The sequence below is a fragment of the Parus major genome, chromosome 20, assembly GCF_001522545.3.
Source record: "Parus major isolate Abel chromosome 20, Parus_major1.1, whole genome shotgun sequence".
Taxonomy (NCBI): Eukaryota; Metazoa; Chordata; class Aves; order Passeriformes; family Paridae; genus Parus; species Parus major.
Window position 1 is genome coordinate 3,321,197 of NC_031788.1, and position 18,795 is coordinate 3,339,991.

Consider the following 18,795-nt stretch of genomic DNA (forward strand, 5'->3'; position numbering starts at 1 on the left):
TAACAAATGGAGTCCTTCCCAAGTCCCTCCTTCCCAGCCTCTTGCAGAAATCCCATTATCCCCCTTAAAGTCCTCTGCTAATTAAGCACTTGTTGACTTATTTGTCACTTGATCATTTCCCATAAGGGCTTTGCAGTTGAAGAGGGTTTGGTGACTCTAAACCACCAGCAAGCCATTAAAATGTGATTTATTTTTTTTCTTTGTAATCCATGATGTATTTTCATCTTGTTTCTTCTGTTAGGGGTGGTTTAATCTTCCCTGCCAGGTTGGTAAAAGCCTCTGCAGTCGATGTTCCTTTCTTCAGCACTAACTTCAGGGGGGGATGAGGCATTGTCTCCACTTGGCTGGAGACAATTCCTGTGCTGTGAGCATCTTTCAGTGTCTGTGGGTCACCACAATTCACACTTTGGACGGCATTTGTAAAAGGAGAGTGGTTTGATAACAAAGCACTCGTGGTTTATGGGAAAACACTGGAAATGCAGCAGCCAAGCATGGCCCAGTCAGAGGAATCAGTAGAAAAGCAGCTGTGGACCTGTGGGAAACCTGCTTTTCTTAATTCTGAGCATGGCCCCACATTTATTTGGTTTTATATACAAAGCAAAAGGGCTGCAAGCTTCCCCCCTCCTAAAGCCATTTGGAAATGAGCAAACCAGACCCACATTTGCCACACACTTCATCTCTCAGAGAGGACTGGGGAAGTGTTTATGTCACAATCATCACTTTAAATATCTACAGCAAATATTTGAGGTCATATGAGATCAGTCTCGTTCTGAGAAGATTTTTCTTACAAAAATCCCCCACAGCATAATTCTTTTCATAACATTCCTTTCCAGAAGAAAAGCTTTTTACAAATAGTAGACGGTTGCTTTAAAAAATTCTTCCCCATTATTCAATAATTTCCCAAGTGAATGAATTGTCCTCATGAATGAAACCGAACCCAACTTGCCATTTATATTCATATTTATCAGAGAATCAAATAGTTTCATTGGTAGATTAATTCAGTATGGCTCACATTTGAGAATTAAACCCCATGGGTCTGATTTTGCCCTAATACACGGAAAAGGGATGTGGTTATGAAATATAGAAATTCTGGGTTTGTACAAACCTGCTGTCTGTAGTACCTCAGTGAGGGGAAGAGAATTTCTGAGCCTTTTTCCAGGGTTATACACAAATAGGGATGTAAAAATGTGGGAAGTGGGCAGCAGGTAGGTAATCATAAATTTCATAGAATAAGAACTACAAATTAAGTGACAGAATCTTAAAGTGCATAGAAATAATAATTTATTTCTCCCAGCACAATGTATAATCAAACTCTAGAGCTCGTTGACAGACTCTTACTCCTGACTCAACAAAATTGGTGAGAGAAAGATCATTCTGTGGTTAATTAATGGATGGGGTTAATGCAGCTTTTGACTTCGAAAAAATCTATATATTGCTGATTGTCAGAAGATTGAAATGGTAAATTCTGCTTCACAGCACCCTATGAAGAATTTACATCCTGCTTAAAGTGGCTGCTTTGCCACTGCTGGAAACCAGCTGTGGAGGTAGGTGGACTTTGTGTTTTACTGTCCACAAACATATTTTGTCATATTTAACAGGGAAAGTGTTCAATATCTGTTCTGTGGCCTTCAGAGTGTCTTAAAGGTAGGTCAGAGAGAGCCTTTGCTGTTCCCTGTGATAAAGGGATGGGAAAGGGAAAGGATCCCATTCTCTGTTTCCGTGTTTGGGGCAGGGGAGTGACCCTGGTCCTGTCCACTGGGAATGGAATACTGGGAAAGGGTCAGAGCGCTCCTGCAAAGCAGAGCCTCACCCCACAAACCCTCTCCTGCCAAGGCTATCAGGAACACTGAGTTAGTTTGTACCACAGCAGGTGCCTGGAGGATGAGAGACAAAGGATCTAACTGGAATTGAGAGGTTTGGGACTGAATAAAAGGGGAAAAAAATACGAGGGTAGTCAAGCAGTGGAGCGGGTTTTCCAGAGGGAATGAGCAATCCTCTGGAGATGTGTGGAACACTCAGCTCTAAGCTCAGGGCTGATCCTGCTTTGAGCAGGGGCTTGGCCTGAGGCCCCTTCAGCCCAGATTATCCCATGTTGCTTTGTTCTGCCTTAACAAGGACAGGTGTCAGACTCACTTGCTCGGAGATAAAGTTGTTCTTTGGCAGTAAACACAAGCGTGTCTGAAAACACGCCGCTGCACCTGCTGGAAATCTTTGTGTCGGGAAGAGTCTGCTCTTTAAAACTACATTGTTCACCTGAGTTTGGTGCTCGGGCTTTTAGAAGCCTCATTTTGCAGCGGAGCATTTTGACAGCTTCCTTTTCAAGTCTTTGCTGGTTGCTGTAATTTGACTTTGGAAGCAGCTCAGCTCTTGAAAGCCAGCGGTGAGACAGCACCAGCCAAGGTCTGCCGGGCGCTGCCGGCGGCTCCTCGCGTTCCTTCAGCTGTCATTTGTCAGAGCACGCCCGTGTAAACTTAATGAACAATGTGCAAAGCCATTCAAAACTCAATTATGGCCTTCTCTTTACTGCAGACGTGCGAGAAGGCAAACATAAAGTGCTGATGTGTAAACACAATAGCCACCATCTGCTGCAGAGCGCCGTTTGGGCTCCGGCAACAGGAGCTCTGCTGCAGATGCATCAATAATAGGACGCTTATCAAGGCATCATTATCCACCAAGCAGGGGAAAAAATTGAAATTTATGGCCAGCTAGAGAGCACTTCATGGTTTAATTCTCCAATTTTCAGTGGTATGTTTAATAACTAGGAGAGAGTGGCGTTAAATGTTCCTGCCGTTGGAAAGGATTTTTGAAAATGAATTTATTTACAATCCTTCCCATCCTCCTTCCTTCAGACTGATATGAGCATAACACATTCATTTTTATATAGTCAGGATAAAAGCAGCAAGATATTAATTAATTTAACCTGTTGATCCAAGAACACCATGTTTAATTGACCTTACACTCAATTTGCTTTAATGAGCTTATACTTCCCTGTCAAATAAACATAAAAAAGAACTTTTATCCAGCATAGATAATTTTTCTTCCCCAAAATTCTTTTTTTTTCAATTTAGTGTAGGCTTGAAAACTTGAACTTTTGTAAGGAAGTCACCAAAAGAATGAAACTCAATGATATTTTTCTTTCTTTTTTTTCCCCATTGGATATGCAAGAGTCTACACAAGAGTTTCTCCAAGATACCTTTTGTTTTATTCATATTCTTGCCTGGAGCCATTCAGGAGGCTTTCAGTCATCTATTAGTCAATAATTTCCATTTGTGACATGTTAATTCATTCCTTAGTCCTTTGTATGAGTGGAAACTCTGACAAGTGATTTGTTGGTGCCAGAGCAGATTATATCTCTTTTATTTGCACATATAGGCCTATAAATTGAGAATAAGTCCCATCAGCTTCAGCTCTGTGCTCAGCCTAAAGAAGGCTGTCAGACCCTGAATCTCAATATGCCAATTTTTATTAAGGATAATGAGGAAAAGCACATTTGTCTTTAAAAGGCTGGCTTGTTTTTTATTTATTTTCTCCTGGTAGGAGCTGTTTTCATGATTTCTCACCTACCCCTAAGTGATGGATCTTGCCCACACAAGTTCCATTGACATGGAAATTTGTAATAGGACAGTGGATCTCATCTGTTCCTCTTGGAGCATGCAGAGCAACTTTGTGAAGGTCCTGAAGGACAGGATACCTATTCAAGTTCACATTGTAAAAATAAATAAAAATTTTAAAAAATTAAAAAAATAAAATAATAAAAATAAAATAAAATAAAAAATAAAAATAAAAAATAAAAAATGGAAATAAAAATAAAAATAAATAAAAATATATAAAAAATAAAAATAAAAAATAAAAAATAAAAATGAAAATGAAAATAAAAAAAAATAAAAAAAGAAAATGAAAATAAAAATAAAAATAAAAAATAAAAATAAAAATAAAAATAAATAAAAAATAAAAAAATAAAAATAAAAAATAGAAATAAAAATAAAATAAAAATAAAAATAAAAAATATAAATAAATAAAAATAAAAATAAAAACAAACAAATAAATAAATAAATAAAATAAAAATACAAATGTGTCTATTTGGGGCAAATTTATAGGATACAGAGTATCATTTATTCACAGTTGAATTTTATGGAATGAATATTTCATTAATTTGATTTGTGTGCCTGATGTCAGTGGTTGCCTTGATGGAATTCCAGGTTTTCAGCCCCCAGGATGGTCAGGATTGAGATGTTTCTCTGGATCCTGTGGGATGAGCTGTGCCTGGGGTATCCCAGGGAAGGGTTTGTGGGAGAAGCTGCCACTCCAAGGCTCTGCAGAAACAAAGGAATGTGGTAGAGTTCCTAGGGAACAAATCCCTCTAAACAAGGTGTGATTTCTCTTCTCTGTCAGAGATGGCTCTGTAAGTGGAAATTCTTCATCTTTTCCACCACCATAAAATAATGCCTCTTATCAGGACTTTTCCTGAGAAAGTTGTGTTTCTTACAGTGTTTCCTCCTGTATCTCTACAGACATTGTATTAAAAAAAAATCATATGCTATAAATAATAATCTGGGAATAGTTTATCCATGGAAATTGTTTGCAAGGCTATTTTTTTAGCAAATACAACTAATTATTTTGATAAGTGCTTTTTGGTGGATGGGCATTCTTCTTGCTGGTGTTGTCACTCGCTGGATTCAGGCTCCCCACTCTCCCCAGAGTTGTCAGCACAAAAGGCCATGAATAGCTTGTGATTCATTTTTTTGTGGGTGGCAAAAAATAAAACTGTAATTATTGTTTGGAACTTTTTATAAAAGCTGATGTTTTTTTCTCCCAGAGGAAAGCTCATTATTCTTATATATGGATCTGTAAAAGTGAAATACTCCCTAACTTTTGCTGCCACTGAAGCACTTACCTCCCCCAGTGCAGTTCAGGGCTATATTGTCCTAGAACAGCTTCAGAACAGTTCTTTAGGGCAGGATAATTTATGAGTTATCCAAATTAGAAAGGTTGAGAGGCATTCCCAGAAATGGAATTCTGTGCCAGGCGCAGTGCAGTCAATTGTGGTGTAAAAATCCCTTTTCTTTGGTCTCTCCCCAGTGTAGGAGTCACTTGGTCACAAACCTGCTGAACTCACAGGAGCTCTGCTGCTCCTGGGGTGATTCTGGGCTGCACTGCCTCCTCCAGGGTGGGATCTGGCACTTGGAGAACGTGTCTTCATTGTACTCTAAGTGGCTCTGAACTGCTTCAGGCAGAGCAGCGTTTCTCAGCAGCTGCTGGGCTCCTCCAGACTGTGCTGCCCTTACTCAGCACTTTCACAGGGTCTTCTCTCCCAAAATCTCTGCAGAAAAGCAGTTCCTGCAACTGTGTACTGACAGTAATCCTGGAATCCCAAAATGGGTTGGGTTGGGAGGGACCTTAAAGCTCATCCAGTCCCACCCCCTGCCATGGCAGGGACACCTTCCACTGTCCCAGGCTGCTCCAAGCCCTGTCCAGCCTGGCCTTGGGCACTGCCAGGGATCCAGGGGCAGCCCCAGCTGCTCTGGGCACCCTGTGCCAGGGCCTGCCCACCCTCACAGGGAACAATCCCTGCCCAATTTCCAATCTAAATCTCCCCTCCTTCAGCTTAAAGCCCTGCCTCTTGTCCTGTTCCTCCATCCCTAATCCCAAGTCCCTCCCCAGCTCTCCTGGAGCCCCTTTAGGCCCTGGCAGGGGCTCTGGGGTATCCCTGGAACCTTCCCCTCTCCAGGTGAGCACCCCCAGCTCTCCCAGCCTGGCTCAGAGCAGAGGGGCTCCAGCCCTCATGGATCTGGGTGTCACAATCAGCCTCCCCAAATCTGGCTGTCTCAGGTTCCCAGCCTGCTGCCTCCCCAAGCCTGCTGGCACCTGTGCTTTCTGATAATAAATGTTCTCAAGTCATAGGAACAGAGCCCAGATTCCATTTCTCAAAAGTTTAGTTTATATAAGTAGATTTTTAAGATTAGTGTGTATATGTTACACGCTGAAGAGAGGGATTTTATGATTGACTGAGAGCAGAGTTACACCAGCAATGGGCATTTGTAGGATCCTAATTTTTAGAGAGAAGCCTGAAAGTTTGGATTCAGCTCTAGCATTTCTCCAAGCCCTTGCTGTGAATCTGGAATTTCTTGGGACCATTTTGTTTATTGTTTTTCATTCATTTCCACTGAAAGGCAGCATTGCCAGAGACTATCTTGCCTACAAACTTTCTTAGAGTCTCTTCCTCTTCCCCAGCTGTTCTTGCATTGTGCTGGAATTTTCCAAGGTCTTTAGAGTAACTTTATTTATTTAATTTTTTTAAAGATTCATTTCCTCCCATCCATCCTTTACAAAAAGCATATATGTCATATAATCACAGGGGGAAAATACCCACTGAGAGAAAGTTGCTGGTAGCTGTTATAAATTTATAATATATGAGTGTTCACTGCACAGAATTGATCCAAATGTTTGCCTGGCTCATCTGAATCACCTGCTATGGTGAGGAAGAGGGAAATTCAATAGGTCAGAAGTGAGGCAGGGCTTTTCAAACTCAATCTTCTGTGAACACAGAGAGGGGCCAGCAGACAAACACATCTGTAGCGTGGTTTGGCAGCAGCATCAGAGCCAGGAGGGTCAAGAGGGCTGTGTTTGATTAAAAATTATCATGCCTGGCTGCTGACACTCAGATTCCCCCCTCCCCATGCCGGTGTTTTCTTTAGTTCTTTCTGAGTGTGATTGTCTGCAGCCACATGAAGGAGATCCTGTAAACAGAATTGAATCAAATAACTCTCATCATGTTCTCCCTCATTGCTGACATTCGTCACCTTGATGCATCTGTGAGGAGATGAGTGGAGACACAATGTGCTGTAAAATAACTGCTTGATGAATCCAAATGCAAGTTCAACATCGAGTGCCATGGTTAATATGATGCAGACTTCCAGGTTAACAAACTCATAAATTGCCTCAGTATACATTTCCCTCCCTAAACTCAGCCTACTTTCCCTCCCACAAGAGTTATTGTCCTGTTGCATTATTACAAGGGAAGATGTTGCTGTTCTGTTGACAACCCTCATTTTGTTGTGCTCTGAAAACTGGGGTTTTCTTAACATGACCTTCAAATATTCAGGTGCCAGAGTTCCCAGGTATGGACTGGCATGAAGGGTGTTGGGGCCATGCAGGCAAATATCAGCTGAGAGTATATATCTGCTGTTGTTTTTGTGTTGAATCATAGAATTGTTAAGGTTGGAGATTACTTTAATTGATCATCAAATCCAACCATAAACCCAACACCATGCTCACCACTAAACCACATCCCCAAGCACCACATACACACATTTCTTGAACACTTCCAGGGGTGGTGACTCCACAATCTGTTCCGGTGCTTTACAACACTTCCCATGAAGAATTTTTTCCTAATATCCAGTCTAAGCCTCCCCTGGTGCAACTTGAGGCTGTTTCCTCTCATCCTGTCACTTGTTACCTTGTACTGAATGTGCCTTTGGGAACTGTGTGCAACAGGAGAACCTGGCTGTTGCTTGAAGTGGGAATGTGCTTTTGTTTAGAGTGACTTTGTGATCACAAGGTGATAAAACAATACAAGCAAGACAGTATTTCTATTTTGCTTTGCAGTTTATTTAATTAAAGTGGTTCTAGCTAGCTCTGAGTCTAGTGGTGTGTATACCCTGCAATTTTAATATCCTTTCTCTCCCTAACAGCTGACATCAAACAGCTGCTTCCTTCAGAGGAATGGTTTGTTCTGTGGCTTGAGAGTTTTACACCAAAAATCCACACAAACCCACTCTTTGTTCTCTTTTTCCTTTGCTCTGCAGGCTCCTTCATGATGGTGAACAGCTCTGGGCGAGCATCAGGGCAGAAAGCTCACCTGCTGCTGCCCACGCTGAAGGAGAATGACACCCACTGCATCGACTTCCACTATTACCTGTCCAGCCGGGACCGCTCCAGCCCCGGCTCCCTCAACGTCTACGTCAAGGTCAACGGGGGCCCCCAGGGCAACCCCATCTGGAACGTGTCAGGGGTGGTGACCGAGGGCTGGGTGAAGGCAGAGCTGGCCATCAGCACCTTCTGGCCACATTTTTATCAGGTAGGGGTTTGTAAAATTTTTCCTCCTCTCTCTCTCCTTTGTTAGTTTGGAAAATCGACACCTCCCTTGCCTGGTTTTTCCTCTCAGAATAAATTCACCTGTAGTGGTTCTATAGGCAGCTTAACATATTTCTTCCCTTCTCCTTCACCTTTTTTCTTGAGTTGTTGGCAGGCCACAGAGAGATGGATGGGGGGCAGTTATTGACAAGACCCACTTGTTCATGATGAAATTTCCTCTTGTATTGGCGCTTTCTGTGGCACTGTGTGGCTGTAAACAAAACAGTTTCTGGATGTGCATCTGCTCTGAAAAAATCTCCCTGCATTATTTTTGGACCTTGGTTGGTTCCATAGGGAGGAACATTTTGTGACTTGGCCTTGTGTCTTGTACCCCTACGAGGGGTGTAAGCACATAAGGTACTAATAAATTCTGGTACCATGGTATCAAATGTGGATATCTTTCACTAGATCCTCAGTTCCTCCTCTTTCTACCACAGCTTTATTCTGTTCAAAGATTATTTTTTTTATTTAGAAAAGGACAAAGCCAAGGAATGTAATGGCTACACTATTTTTTGGTTTTATTAGCTTTACACCTACTTATTAGCTGCTTCAAAACTTCATGTAGCAACTTTGCAGCCATTGTTTTAATTTCAGTTAGATAATTTGCACACAATGGACTCTACTTGTGTGCATACTACATATGACATACTACTTTTTATTTGTTGAAGGAGTAGTTTTGTCTTGTTTTATATTCAAGACACACACACAAAAAAAAAAAAAAAGCCTGGGAGGTAATTGTATCCTAAACCTTGCAGGAGATTTGATGTAATAAAAGACATGAGTGAGATAGGGACTGAGATAGAATGAGCTATGAAAAGGCAGCAAATAGTCTGTGTATAAAAAACAGCAGGTAGAAAAGCCTCTCTTTTTCTTGCTTCTAATAACTGGGAAGAAGGTCTATAAAATCTGAGCTGGAGGAGGATGCTTTAATGTGCTGCCTCTGAAAGAGTTGTGGGTACCAGCAGAATCCACAGAGTGCACCAGGCGGGCGGGAGGGAAGGAAAAAGAGATGCAAATGTGTGGAAAGTGGTGTTTTAAGGGCAGTGCACAACTTGTGACTGCTCTGAAGGCACACTGGAGTGCTCCTACTCCATTCATATTAACGTGATCCTGGGCATGAAGCAGAATTTGCTTCATCGTAGGTGCTCCACAGAGATAACAGAAATGATCTTTCACCCAGAAAATCAAAGCTTGAAAAACCTGCAAAAGGCAGTCTGATCTCGTACTAAGAGGGATCCTGCTCTCAGATATATCAATAGGAGGCTTCCTGAGCCTCACTTAGGTCTTTTACAAGTACTTTGGCAGGTCAAGTTTGCTGGTTTTGGGCAAAAGAATCCTTTAAATCAAACAAGAATTTTCCACTAGAGCACAAAAATGAATGGATTGGAAGGCAGCAGTATCTGCCCAGGAGTAGTTCCTTCCTAGAAAATGCAAGTGGCTTATTTTTAAATTTGTGATGAGTGAGAGTGATGTTTCCTTCTAGTCACACTTGAATTTTTGTTCCTTAAGCATGACTTTTAAAGTTTGAGATCTGTCCTGGATATTATGGGGGTCTGGTAGATTGATTTCAATCTCTGGTTTTACAAATCACCTTATTGGTGGTCTGTAGTCCTGTGAGTTTCTACATTTAAGCAAGGTTTAAGAAAAACTTAAAAGAAAGAACTTGAAGCTTGTGAAAATGAAGAGGAAAAATTATTAGTATTTGCCAGCCTAAAGTAACACTTCTATTAAGTCTACTAAAGTAGACTTCTACCTTCATTTTTCCTTCTACTAAAGTAACTTCTACTTAAGTCCAGAGGTGGGAGGACGACAAAACTTGGGTGTGTTTCTGAAAAATGTGTTGCTTTTCACACATGCTCTAGAATGTGCCATGGCAGTGTTATTTAATAAAATCCTAAATGGGTTGGGTTAGAAGAGACCCCAAAGCTCATCCCATTCCACCCCTGCCATGGCAGGGACACCTTCCACTGTCCCAGGCTGCTCCAAGCCCTGTCCAGCCTGGCCTTGGACACTTCCAGGGATCCAGGGACAGCCCCAGCTGCTCTGGGCACCCTGTGCCAGGGCCTCACCACCCTCACAGTTGCCATTTCTTTGCCAGCTTTAAATCAAAATTGCATTCCTGGAGAACTCTCTGTGCACAAGAGGCCTCACAGCCCATTCTGTATTTTGGAAAGACCAGGTAAAACCAACATTTTCCCTAAATATTGAAATCTGCATCAGGCAAAATGTCAACTACCCTCCTAAGGCACATAAACCACACCATCCTGGATTGGGATTTGCATCAAAAATTCAGCCAGACAAAACAATCTGAAGCTGGTCTGAGGTTTTGGCAAATTCTTTGAGCTTTGGAGATGTGGCTAGTGAAAAACTGGCATCCAGAGCAGTTGCCAGAGGTCATGTTTTAGGTCTGGCAGCTCTGTGCAAGGGTCATAGGAGTCATCAGGCTGCAGAAGCACTTAGCTGAGATAGAAATGTGGGGAGATTTATCATGTCTACACTGAAGTTTCTTCTACTTGGATTCCCAGCCTGCAAATGTTTTCCAGCGTAGCGAGAAAAAAAGCTCTAATGGTTCTTGGAGAAAGGTAATACGTGTAATCTTGAATTACTGCTTGCCATAAGGATGAACTCAGCCCCAGAATGCACCAAGGGCAGCACTAGAGCCTGCCAGGAGGTGTTTTTGTGATGTATAGCAAGGAATGTTATTGATCCATGCTTGGAGAAAGCTGTTGTAGCACAACAGATGAGCTGGGCTACGCTGCTAACACAGACATTGTTGGTAAATCACAGCGCTGAACTGGGGCTTGTTTGGTGGGAAGGAAACATGAAATGACTTTGTATTTGCAGGCCTCAGGAACATTTAAAATTATTTATTTTTTAAGAGTGAAGCTTTGTATTTTGTCAAGGATATTAATTTCTTTGGAGTTCTTTAAATGTAAAGCATTATTAATTGCAAAGCATTGCCTGTCTCAACCATCATGCTGCGTTTCCAACTGAATTTAAAAGGACATGAGTGATACAGAGTGTGAGATTTGCAGAAAAGGGCCCCATAAACATTTATTCCTGCCTTGTCCCCATGCTGGGTCTCAATTCCCGATTTTCAGGAAATCCTGGGTGCTTCCATGCTTCTCACTTTCATAGGGATGAGATGCTGCAAAACACACAAAAATACAAAAATGTGTAAGTTTGAACTGGGGAAGGGCAGGAATATCTGAGTGTAAAGCAGAACAGAATAAAATAGTCAAACAATATTGCTTGAATTGAGAGGAGTCCTCTACACAGTGGATTCTGCACCAGTGAACAGGGATTTTTTAGGGGATGAGTTGGTTATTATTAACTTAACTTATCATTAAGTTATATTGTGCTGTATGAAAGACCCTGAACATGTTGGTAATTAACCAAAGTCAATTCTCTGTGTATTGGTGCTCACTTTTGCCACCCACTCATACCTGATGTCAATGCCTTGGAGAACTTAACAAGTTCTTGCCTTGCAGATAATTGAGAATTTGTTGTGGCTTATGACTTTTCACAAATGTAAAGCTAAAATAAGATTTTGGAGCTGTAATGTTGCACTTGTATTCATGTCTGAAGGGAGTTGCAGTAGAGCCTTGCACGACCTTCCCAGTAAATGTAATTTTTATCATGAATGATATTTAATTGCTAAAGTAATTATAATTTCCATACTAAAGACTCCTATTTTATAGTCTTATTTTATACAGTCCCTAAAACCCTATCAAGGACCTTATAACACAGAACACTTGCAAATGATTTTTGGTTTATTTTATCTTCCAGTGGCTTACTGAACAGTGACAGGCTGGGAATACCAGCTTTTATTTAGAACAAAAAGGACTTTTGAAAACTGTTTTTAAATAGTTAACTCAGTGTTCTAGTAGTGAATTTCAGAAGTTACAAATGACTGGAATATTTTCTCCTGTGGAACAAGTAGCTGCACCAGAACACTGCTCTAATGGCAGTAACTGTGCTGGCTGAACATGTAATTAACTCTGTCCTTGAAAAGTTGATTATTTACTCACAAAAGAATCAGCAATCCAGTACAGTGTGAACATTGCTTTAGTCAGATGGACTGAGAGTGGGAATTTCCTTCTCACATGGAGAGGACAGTGCCCATTCCATTTCCATCCATTCATTTATTAATGTAGTAAAGGAAGTAAAGTGTTCCTTTGGGAAGAAAATCACTAATTTGGGAGGTAGAATCACTGATTATTCAATATCAGGCTGCATTATTATTATTATTATTATTATTATTATTATTATTATTATTATTATTATTATCATCAATATTAATTATAATATTGTTGTTGTTATTATGGTTGGACATTTCTAAACTTCCTGTTCCTTACAGAGTCAGTGCACGACTCAAGTTGGAAGGGACCCATAGAATCATTAAATCCAATGCTCTGCTCCTCTCAGGACTGCTGAAAACTCAGCCATGTGACTGAGAGTGTCCTTCAGATGCTCCATGTGCTCATTTCCAGGGACAGATCTTCCTCCCAGTGAGGAACCTTTTCCTAATGCCCAGTCTGAGCTTGTCCTGACTCAGCTTTGCTCCATTTCCTCTTGTCCTGTTGCTGGTTCCCAGTGCAAGATCTGCACCTTCCTCTCCACTGCCCCACTTTCCAGCAATTAACTTATTTTTAATGATCTCTTTATCAGATTTTTAGTTTTTTGATGTTTGGTTTTGGTTTGTTTTTTTTCCCTGTGCTACTGATTTTTTGGTAGTCCATATATTTTTATAACAAGATGTTTCAGGGCAGTTTTCCAGGTTAAAATCACAAACCCACAAAGAAGAATGAGTTTTTTAGTAATCTATGATGGAATATCTGTATTTTCAGACCCACATTACTGGAATGTTTTCATAATCCAGGTACAAAAATTAAAAAAAAAAGTTCGTTAGTGTACCATTAATGAAGAGAAATTGTACACATGTTTTTTAAGAATATTCCTTCTCAGATCATGCTCGTGGAATCCAGGGAGAGGCAAAAACAACATCATTATATCTGGGAAGATCTTATTTCAGTCCAGAATCCAGTGCCATCCTTTACTTGTAATTAACTTTCTACTTCTGAAAAGAGCCTGCACAGAAAATCAGGTTTTTCTCCAGAACAATCTGTGCATGGTCACTGGCTCAGGAAGAGAATTCTGTCTCGTGCAGGGCTCTCTCCAATTTTCCCAGGCATTCTGAGAACAAGATATCAAATTATTACCAACCTAATATTCTTGGACTGGTGCTTAAGTGAATATAGGTGTGCCCAGGGCACTTTTTGCTTTTCCAAATCAGGGATGTCTTTAATCCTATTGAACATTGCTCTTTGTTTTGCTTCCCCAACAGATTTGGTATTGCATTCACACACTGAATTGCCCTGGTATCCCTTCATTAACAAAACACCTCAAATGACTCAGAATAACAGCAGAATGTGGTGACTGCTGAAATTACTGCTGTAAATCTTTCTCAGATTTATTTTCTTCTCTTTTGTATTTCAGGTGATATTTGAATCTGTCTCTTTGAAAGGACACCCTGGGTACATAGCTGTGGACGAAGTCAGAGTTCTCGCCCACCCCTGCAGTGAGCACTCTTTATTTTTCTGACGGTACCAGCATGTTGTAGGTCACAGTTTGCAGACTAAAGGAGAGATTTACCCAGTTGGGTCAGCACTAAAATGTCTTGTCTCCCTCCAAGACCCCTAAGGACAATCAGCCTTGCTTAATTACCCACCTTTGCAAGCTGTGCAAAAAAGTCAAAGCTGCTCTCACTGGAATTCTCTCTTCTTTACTTGTTAATAAACTGATGGCTTTGTTATTTCTTAACCTTTTTGCTGTAGAAAACAATCTAAAAAGCTTCTCATAATAACCTGTGTGGTTAACTTCTGAAAAGAACAACCAAACAAATTGTTTCAGTGTTTCCTTGGTAAGAAGCCTGTCCCAAAGGTTGGTTGGTTTCAACATATTAGACCTGCTCAGAAAGCCATGAAAAGATTAGAAATTAATCTTATTCAGACACTGCACTTATCCAGGAGTAGAAATTAATGCAGGTTCATTACACTATTCAAAAACGTTAATGCTGCATTTCTTCTATTACAGACACAACAATAAGCTGAGATTTATTTACATTTTATGTTTAAAGAAGCATTGGGCCTCAGTCTTTGAGTGTGAACTCACCTTCAGTGGGGCTTGAGGACTTTGTATATTTTATGGATGTAAGATACAGCTACTTGTAAAGATTTTTTTGTTAACAGTCCCTCTTTCTGGCTCATGGTTTCAGTAAGTCAGTGACAGCTGCTCACAAAAAAAGATGATGGATCATATGGATGGAGTGAAATCAACTGTTTTTGCTGTGATCAGAATGTCAAAGAACATCTGCCATTCAATGTGACAGACATGGTTCTGCTCAAGTTTAACAGGACATTTCTGATAACTGCAGCATGGTTAATTGCTGCTTAAGTAAATTATATTTGTATTTACCATGTGCTCATTGCTCAGGCCTTTGGGTGCATTTACTTCATTAAGGAATACTTACAGTCTGTATTAACCAGATGTTGCTGATAACTGGCAGCATCCAGACAAATCCCCAAATGGTCTGTGCCTTCCGCAGCGTGTTGGGTGATCTCTGGTCCCTTCAGTGGGAAAGAGATCTCTAAACAAACCATGGGGCAGAGTCTCAACAAGAAAATGATGGGATTTAAAGCAGTTATGCAGGATGCTGTGTTCTGTCCCTGCTTAATGAAATAAACTGATTTTGAATCAATTTCTTCAAGTATACAGAGGTCCTTCCCCAAAATTAAATGCATTCTTGGTGACTCAACAACAGAATGATTCAAAGTTGGTTGTTTGGGGTTTTTTTTCAATCTGTTTGCAGCCCCCAGCATGCAGAGCTCATTACAAGATGCAGGTTCTCTGCAGTCTCTGTAAATGCTGCCCCTGCCTGGTTCCCAGTGCTGCTTTTGCTGTTCAGCAGTGACAGTCACCAGGGTAAATGTCACCCACGTGTTCCCTTTCCTTGTACAGCCTTTGCCCCTCAGATTCCTTTTACAATTGTTGTAAATCAAAACACGGGGACCATGAAGCTCCTGGTGACCCTGGAGGTTATTGAAATCATTGGTCTTATTTCTTCATTTCTGCTTTACCTTCACAGCTGACAAAGGCAGGCAAACCACAGTCAGCAAAAACAGTGAAATGCCCCTAATGGCACAGTAATACTGAAAAATAAATGTATTGCTGGTGCAATTTTTCCCTTTTTCCTGTGAAGGAAGACACTGGAATATCCATTTTCCTTATGCTGGAAGCTCATTGACTGTGTGTGCATGAGCCCTTGCCACCACAGCACAGCCCATGCTCCAGATGCACACCTAAGGAGCAGGATGCTGGCACTGGTGGGACTCTACACCTTTGGATTTGTAGCTGACTTACAGCTGCACACTTTAGACTGCAGGCACAAATAAAAGGATTATCCTGAAATACCGAAAGAACCGTCTGAATGTCACCCAGAGGGAGTTTCCCAGCAAACCTGGATGCAAATTCCTGCTGCAGAGAGCAGGATGGTGCAGAGCCCCTGTCCTTCAGGAGCTGTCAGTGTGTTGGACAGGGCACAGGAGCAGATAAAACATTTGACATGGTGTATGAACATGTGTTCTCTGTTCATGTGTCAAACACTTGTACATCAAGTTTCAGCCATGTACGGCCACAGATGCCCACATTCCTTTAAAGCTGTTTGATTCCAACAGAAGAAAGGTTACAATGTCCTCTGAAATTATGTATTTCAGTGTCTAATCATACCAGAAAATGTGCAGATGATGTTGAAAAACACTGACCTTTATAGGTGCAAGTTTTTTCAGCATATTGCACTAAAATTTTTCAAATGATGCACAAACCTTTTTCTGAAGTCCTGCAAGAAAATAGCCCACTTAAAGGTGTTGCATCCACTGCTATAATCTTGTTTGTATTTTTTGTTAAATAGACACCAGTCTGATATTTAACAAAAAAGATAACCCCCTCATCTAGTTTATTTGTAAAAATAAAAAACAAACCCTAATGTCTGCATTTTTAATATCACTGGTTTAATTTTGAACTAATGCTGAATTTAGTGTCAGCAAAACACTGATATCAGTGATCTTAAACTAAACCAGTGGTAAAATGCTGTCAGGTAAATGAATATTTCATTTAATATCTGATTTGATATTGATGATGCATTATTCTAAAGGTCTAGGACATATTTGATAGTCAAGAGAAGGAAAAGGATAAAAGACCCTTGTGAAAATGGGGTTTGGGTCAGTCATGCTTGACAAGCAGAAAAGCATTTGACTTTTTTTGACCTTTTTAGAAATATAGTTTTCTGAAGAAAAGAGATTACTCAATTACTCTTTATAGCAGGCAATAAGAAATTGTTCTGGTGACCATGAACTTGTGATTTGATGCAAGTCTGTGTTTGCAGGGGTGCCAGGGCTCTCTGAGATCCCTCCAGCCTCCCTCTCCCAGCTCCATCACCACTTGGGAGGATTTAAACACCCAAGGGCGGCTTCATTTTGGGAAGCCACTTTGGCAGGGAGAGCACAGAGGTTTTGCAGAGTGTTTGGGGGGTGCTCCTCCCTCGCTCTACCCTTGCAATTCCTCTTTTGTCAGGAAAAGCCCCCCATTTCCTGCGGCTGCAGAACGTGGAGGTGAACGTGGGGCAGAACGCCACCTTCCAGTGCATCGCCGGCGGGAAGTGGTCACAGCACGACAAGCTCTGGCTGCAGGTAATGAGAGCCCTGCTGGCTTCTCCTGCCTAACTTGGGCCTTTCTTTGCTTTTTTCAAGGGAAATAAATAGGTAGAGAAAGACTGGTGGTGGTGAGGCAAAAATCTTTTCATTGAGATGCTTTGAAGAACTGCCTTAAATCACTTCTAAGGGAGGGTTTGAGGTGACAAAGCATGGAATTAGGAGGCAGAAAAAGGAAAAAATGGCCAGTGACAGCAAAATTCCATTTTCAAACAAATTCCCATATACCTGTAAACGCCCAGCCATAAAGCAGAGGAGAGAGGAGCAGTTCTCTTCTGCTTTACTATGCTAGCTGCTTTCCTTTCACCCTCTAAAATTGTTCTCAGCCTGGAGTCGGAGACAATTGTTAAGAAGGAGCTCTCCAAGGTCTGAAATGACTTACCTGGGTGGTTTAAATAGCAAATCACAGGTTGCACCCAGTTCTGCTTGTTCCAGTTTCCCTTGGCTGCGTTGACAGCAGATTTAGTCACCCACCAAAAGACCAAAACATTCCCTCCCTGGATGTCTTATTTGCAGCCTAGTGATCAAACTCCTGTGGGTCCTGCTCTTCTGCTGGGTGCAGCAAAAACCTTGGGAATTCCTGGTCAGTGTGGGAGTTTGAAATGGAAGAGACCCCAGTGTCAGCACACGAGCTGTGTGTCTCCCAGTGGAGGCCACAATCATTTCTCCTGCCCCTTGAGTTTCTCTGATATGTGGACTCCCAGCATTACCATTCCAGGAGCTTTAAAAATCATCAAGTTCCTTAATGTTTAACTCCCAAACAAGTCAAGAGGATCCTTGTTGCACATATGTAGGGCCAACATCATTTGCAGAACACTAAAGCCAGTCTGAAAGTTTTGTTCTCAGCTTGGTCTGATGGGGCTGAGGGTTTGATCACCCCAGAGCTGGAACATCTGGGGCAGACAGGAAGGGCCTTTATAGTCAAATAATTATCATATTTTATCAAATTTTATAACTGACTTCAGGTATTTCGATAAAATATAAAAATAACATTTTCAAATCTAGTTTAAATCAAGGAATTGGTTCATCTAATCATAAAAATTAAAATAAGTACTGGGAAAAAGGCTTAAGTTGGTGAGACATGTAGTTGGCATTATATAAAAATGATTTTACATTCAGTAACTATGCTCTCATCACAGCTGTTCTCCTAAAAATTACATTTTTAGCTTAAATTTATTTACCTATGGTGTATGTCTGGCACCCACTGAGATATATTTTTGATTTATTTTATCTTTTTTGGGTTCTTTCATTAAAGTATTTCCCCAGTTACAATTAGATCTGTGTAAAAACAATTCTGACCTGCAGCAGTACGAACCTTTCCCTGTGAGAAGCAGAGTTTGGGGAGGAAAGAATTGCTATTGTTAATGAGAAAACCTGCTTTCCATTCTCTAAAACTGCAGCATTTAATGAAAATAGCCTTGGAAACACCCCTAAAAACTGCTTAGTGGAAACTGCCAAAACAGCAATGTGCTTTCCTTTGAAATTCCTAATAAACTGGACAAATGAGCAAGTTGAGGTGTTCATACTGCAGAGAACAATTTCTGGCTAATTCTTTGGCTGTCCCCTTTCCAGTTGGAAAAATGTGGTCTGGCATTGGTAGAGAGGTTTATTGGGGAATGTTGGATATACAAGGATGTCTGCTCATCCAAGCAATTTATTTAAATTGGTCCAGAATCTGAGTTTTGCATCTGGAAAGGCCAAATTTACAGAATCTGTTCATTTGTAGTGTTTTCCCAGGTGGGCACAAAGCCTTCAGCTGTCGTGTTTTCACATCCAAGCCGGGCCTCTAATTACACTGTGTGGAGCTGCAGTCAGAGCTGCCACTCTGCAGCCTTTGCAAGAACCAATCTTTGAATCAGAGAATATCCCTGAGCTGGGAGGGACCCCCAGGATC

At 41.0% G+C, this 18,795-nt stretch overlaps 1 protein-coding gene across 7 annotated transcripts in view; it reads left to right on the plus strand.

Moving 5' to 3' along the window:
* PTPRT (protein tyrosine phosphatase receptor type T) overlaps positions 1-18,795 on the plus strand; it is a 435,686-nt gene that overhangs the window by 155,387 nt on the left and 261,504 nt on the right. For all 7 annotated transcript variants that reach the window (XM_015647508.2, XM_033519067.1, XM_033519069.1 and 4 more), the window contains exons 3-5: positions 7,806-8,077; positions 13,633-13,714; positions 16,765-16,880. In XM_015647508.2, the coding sequence (XP_015502994.1) occupies positions 7,806-8,077; positions 13,633-13,714; positions 16,765-16,880 (470 nt within the window). The remainder of the gene's footprint in view (positions 1-7,805; positions 8,078-13,632; positions 13,715-16,764; positions 16,881-18,795) is intronic.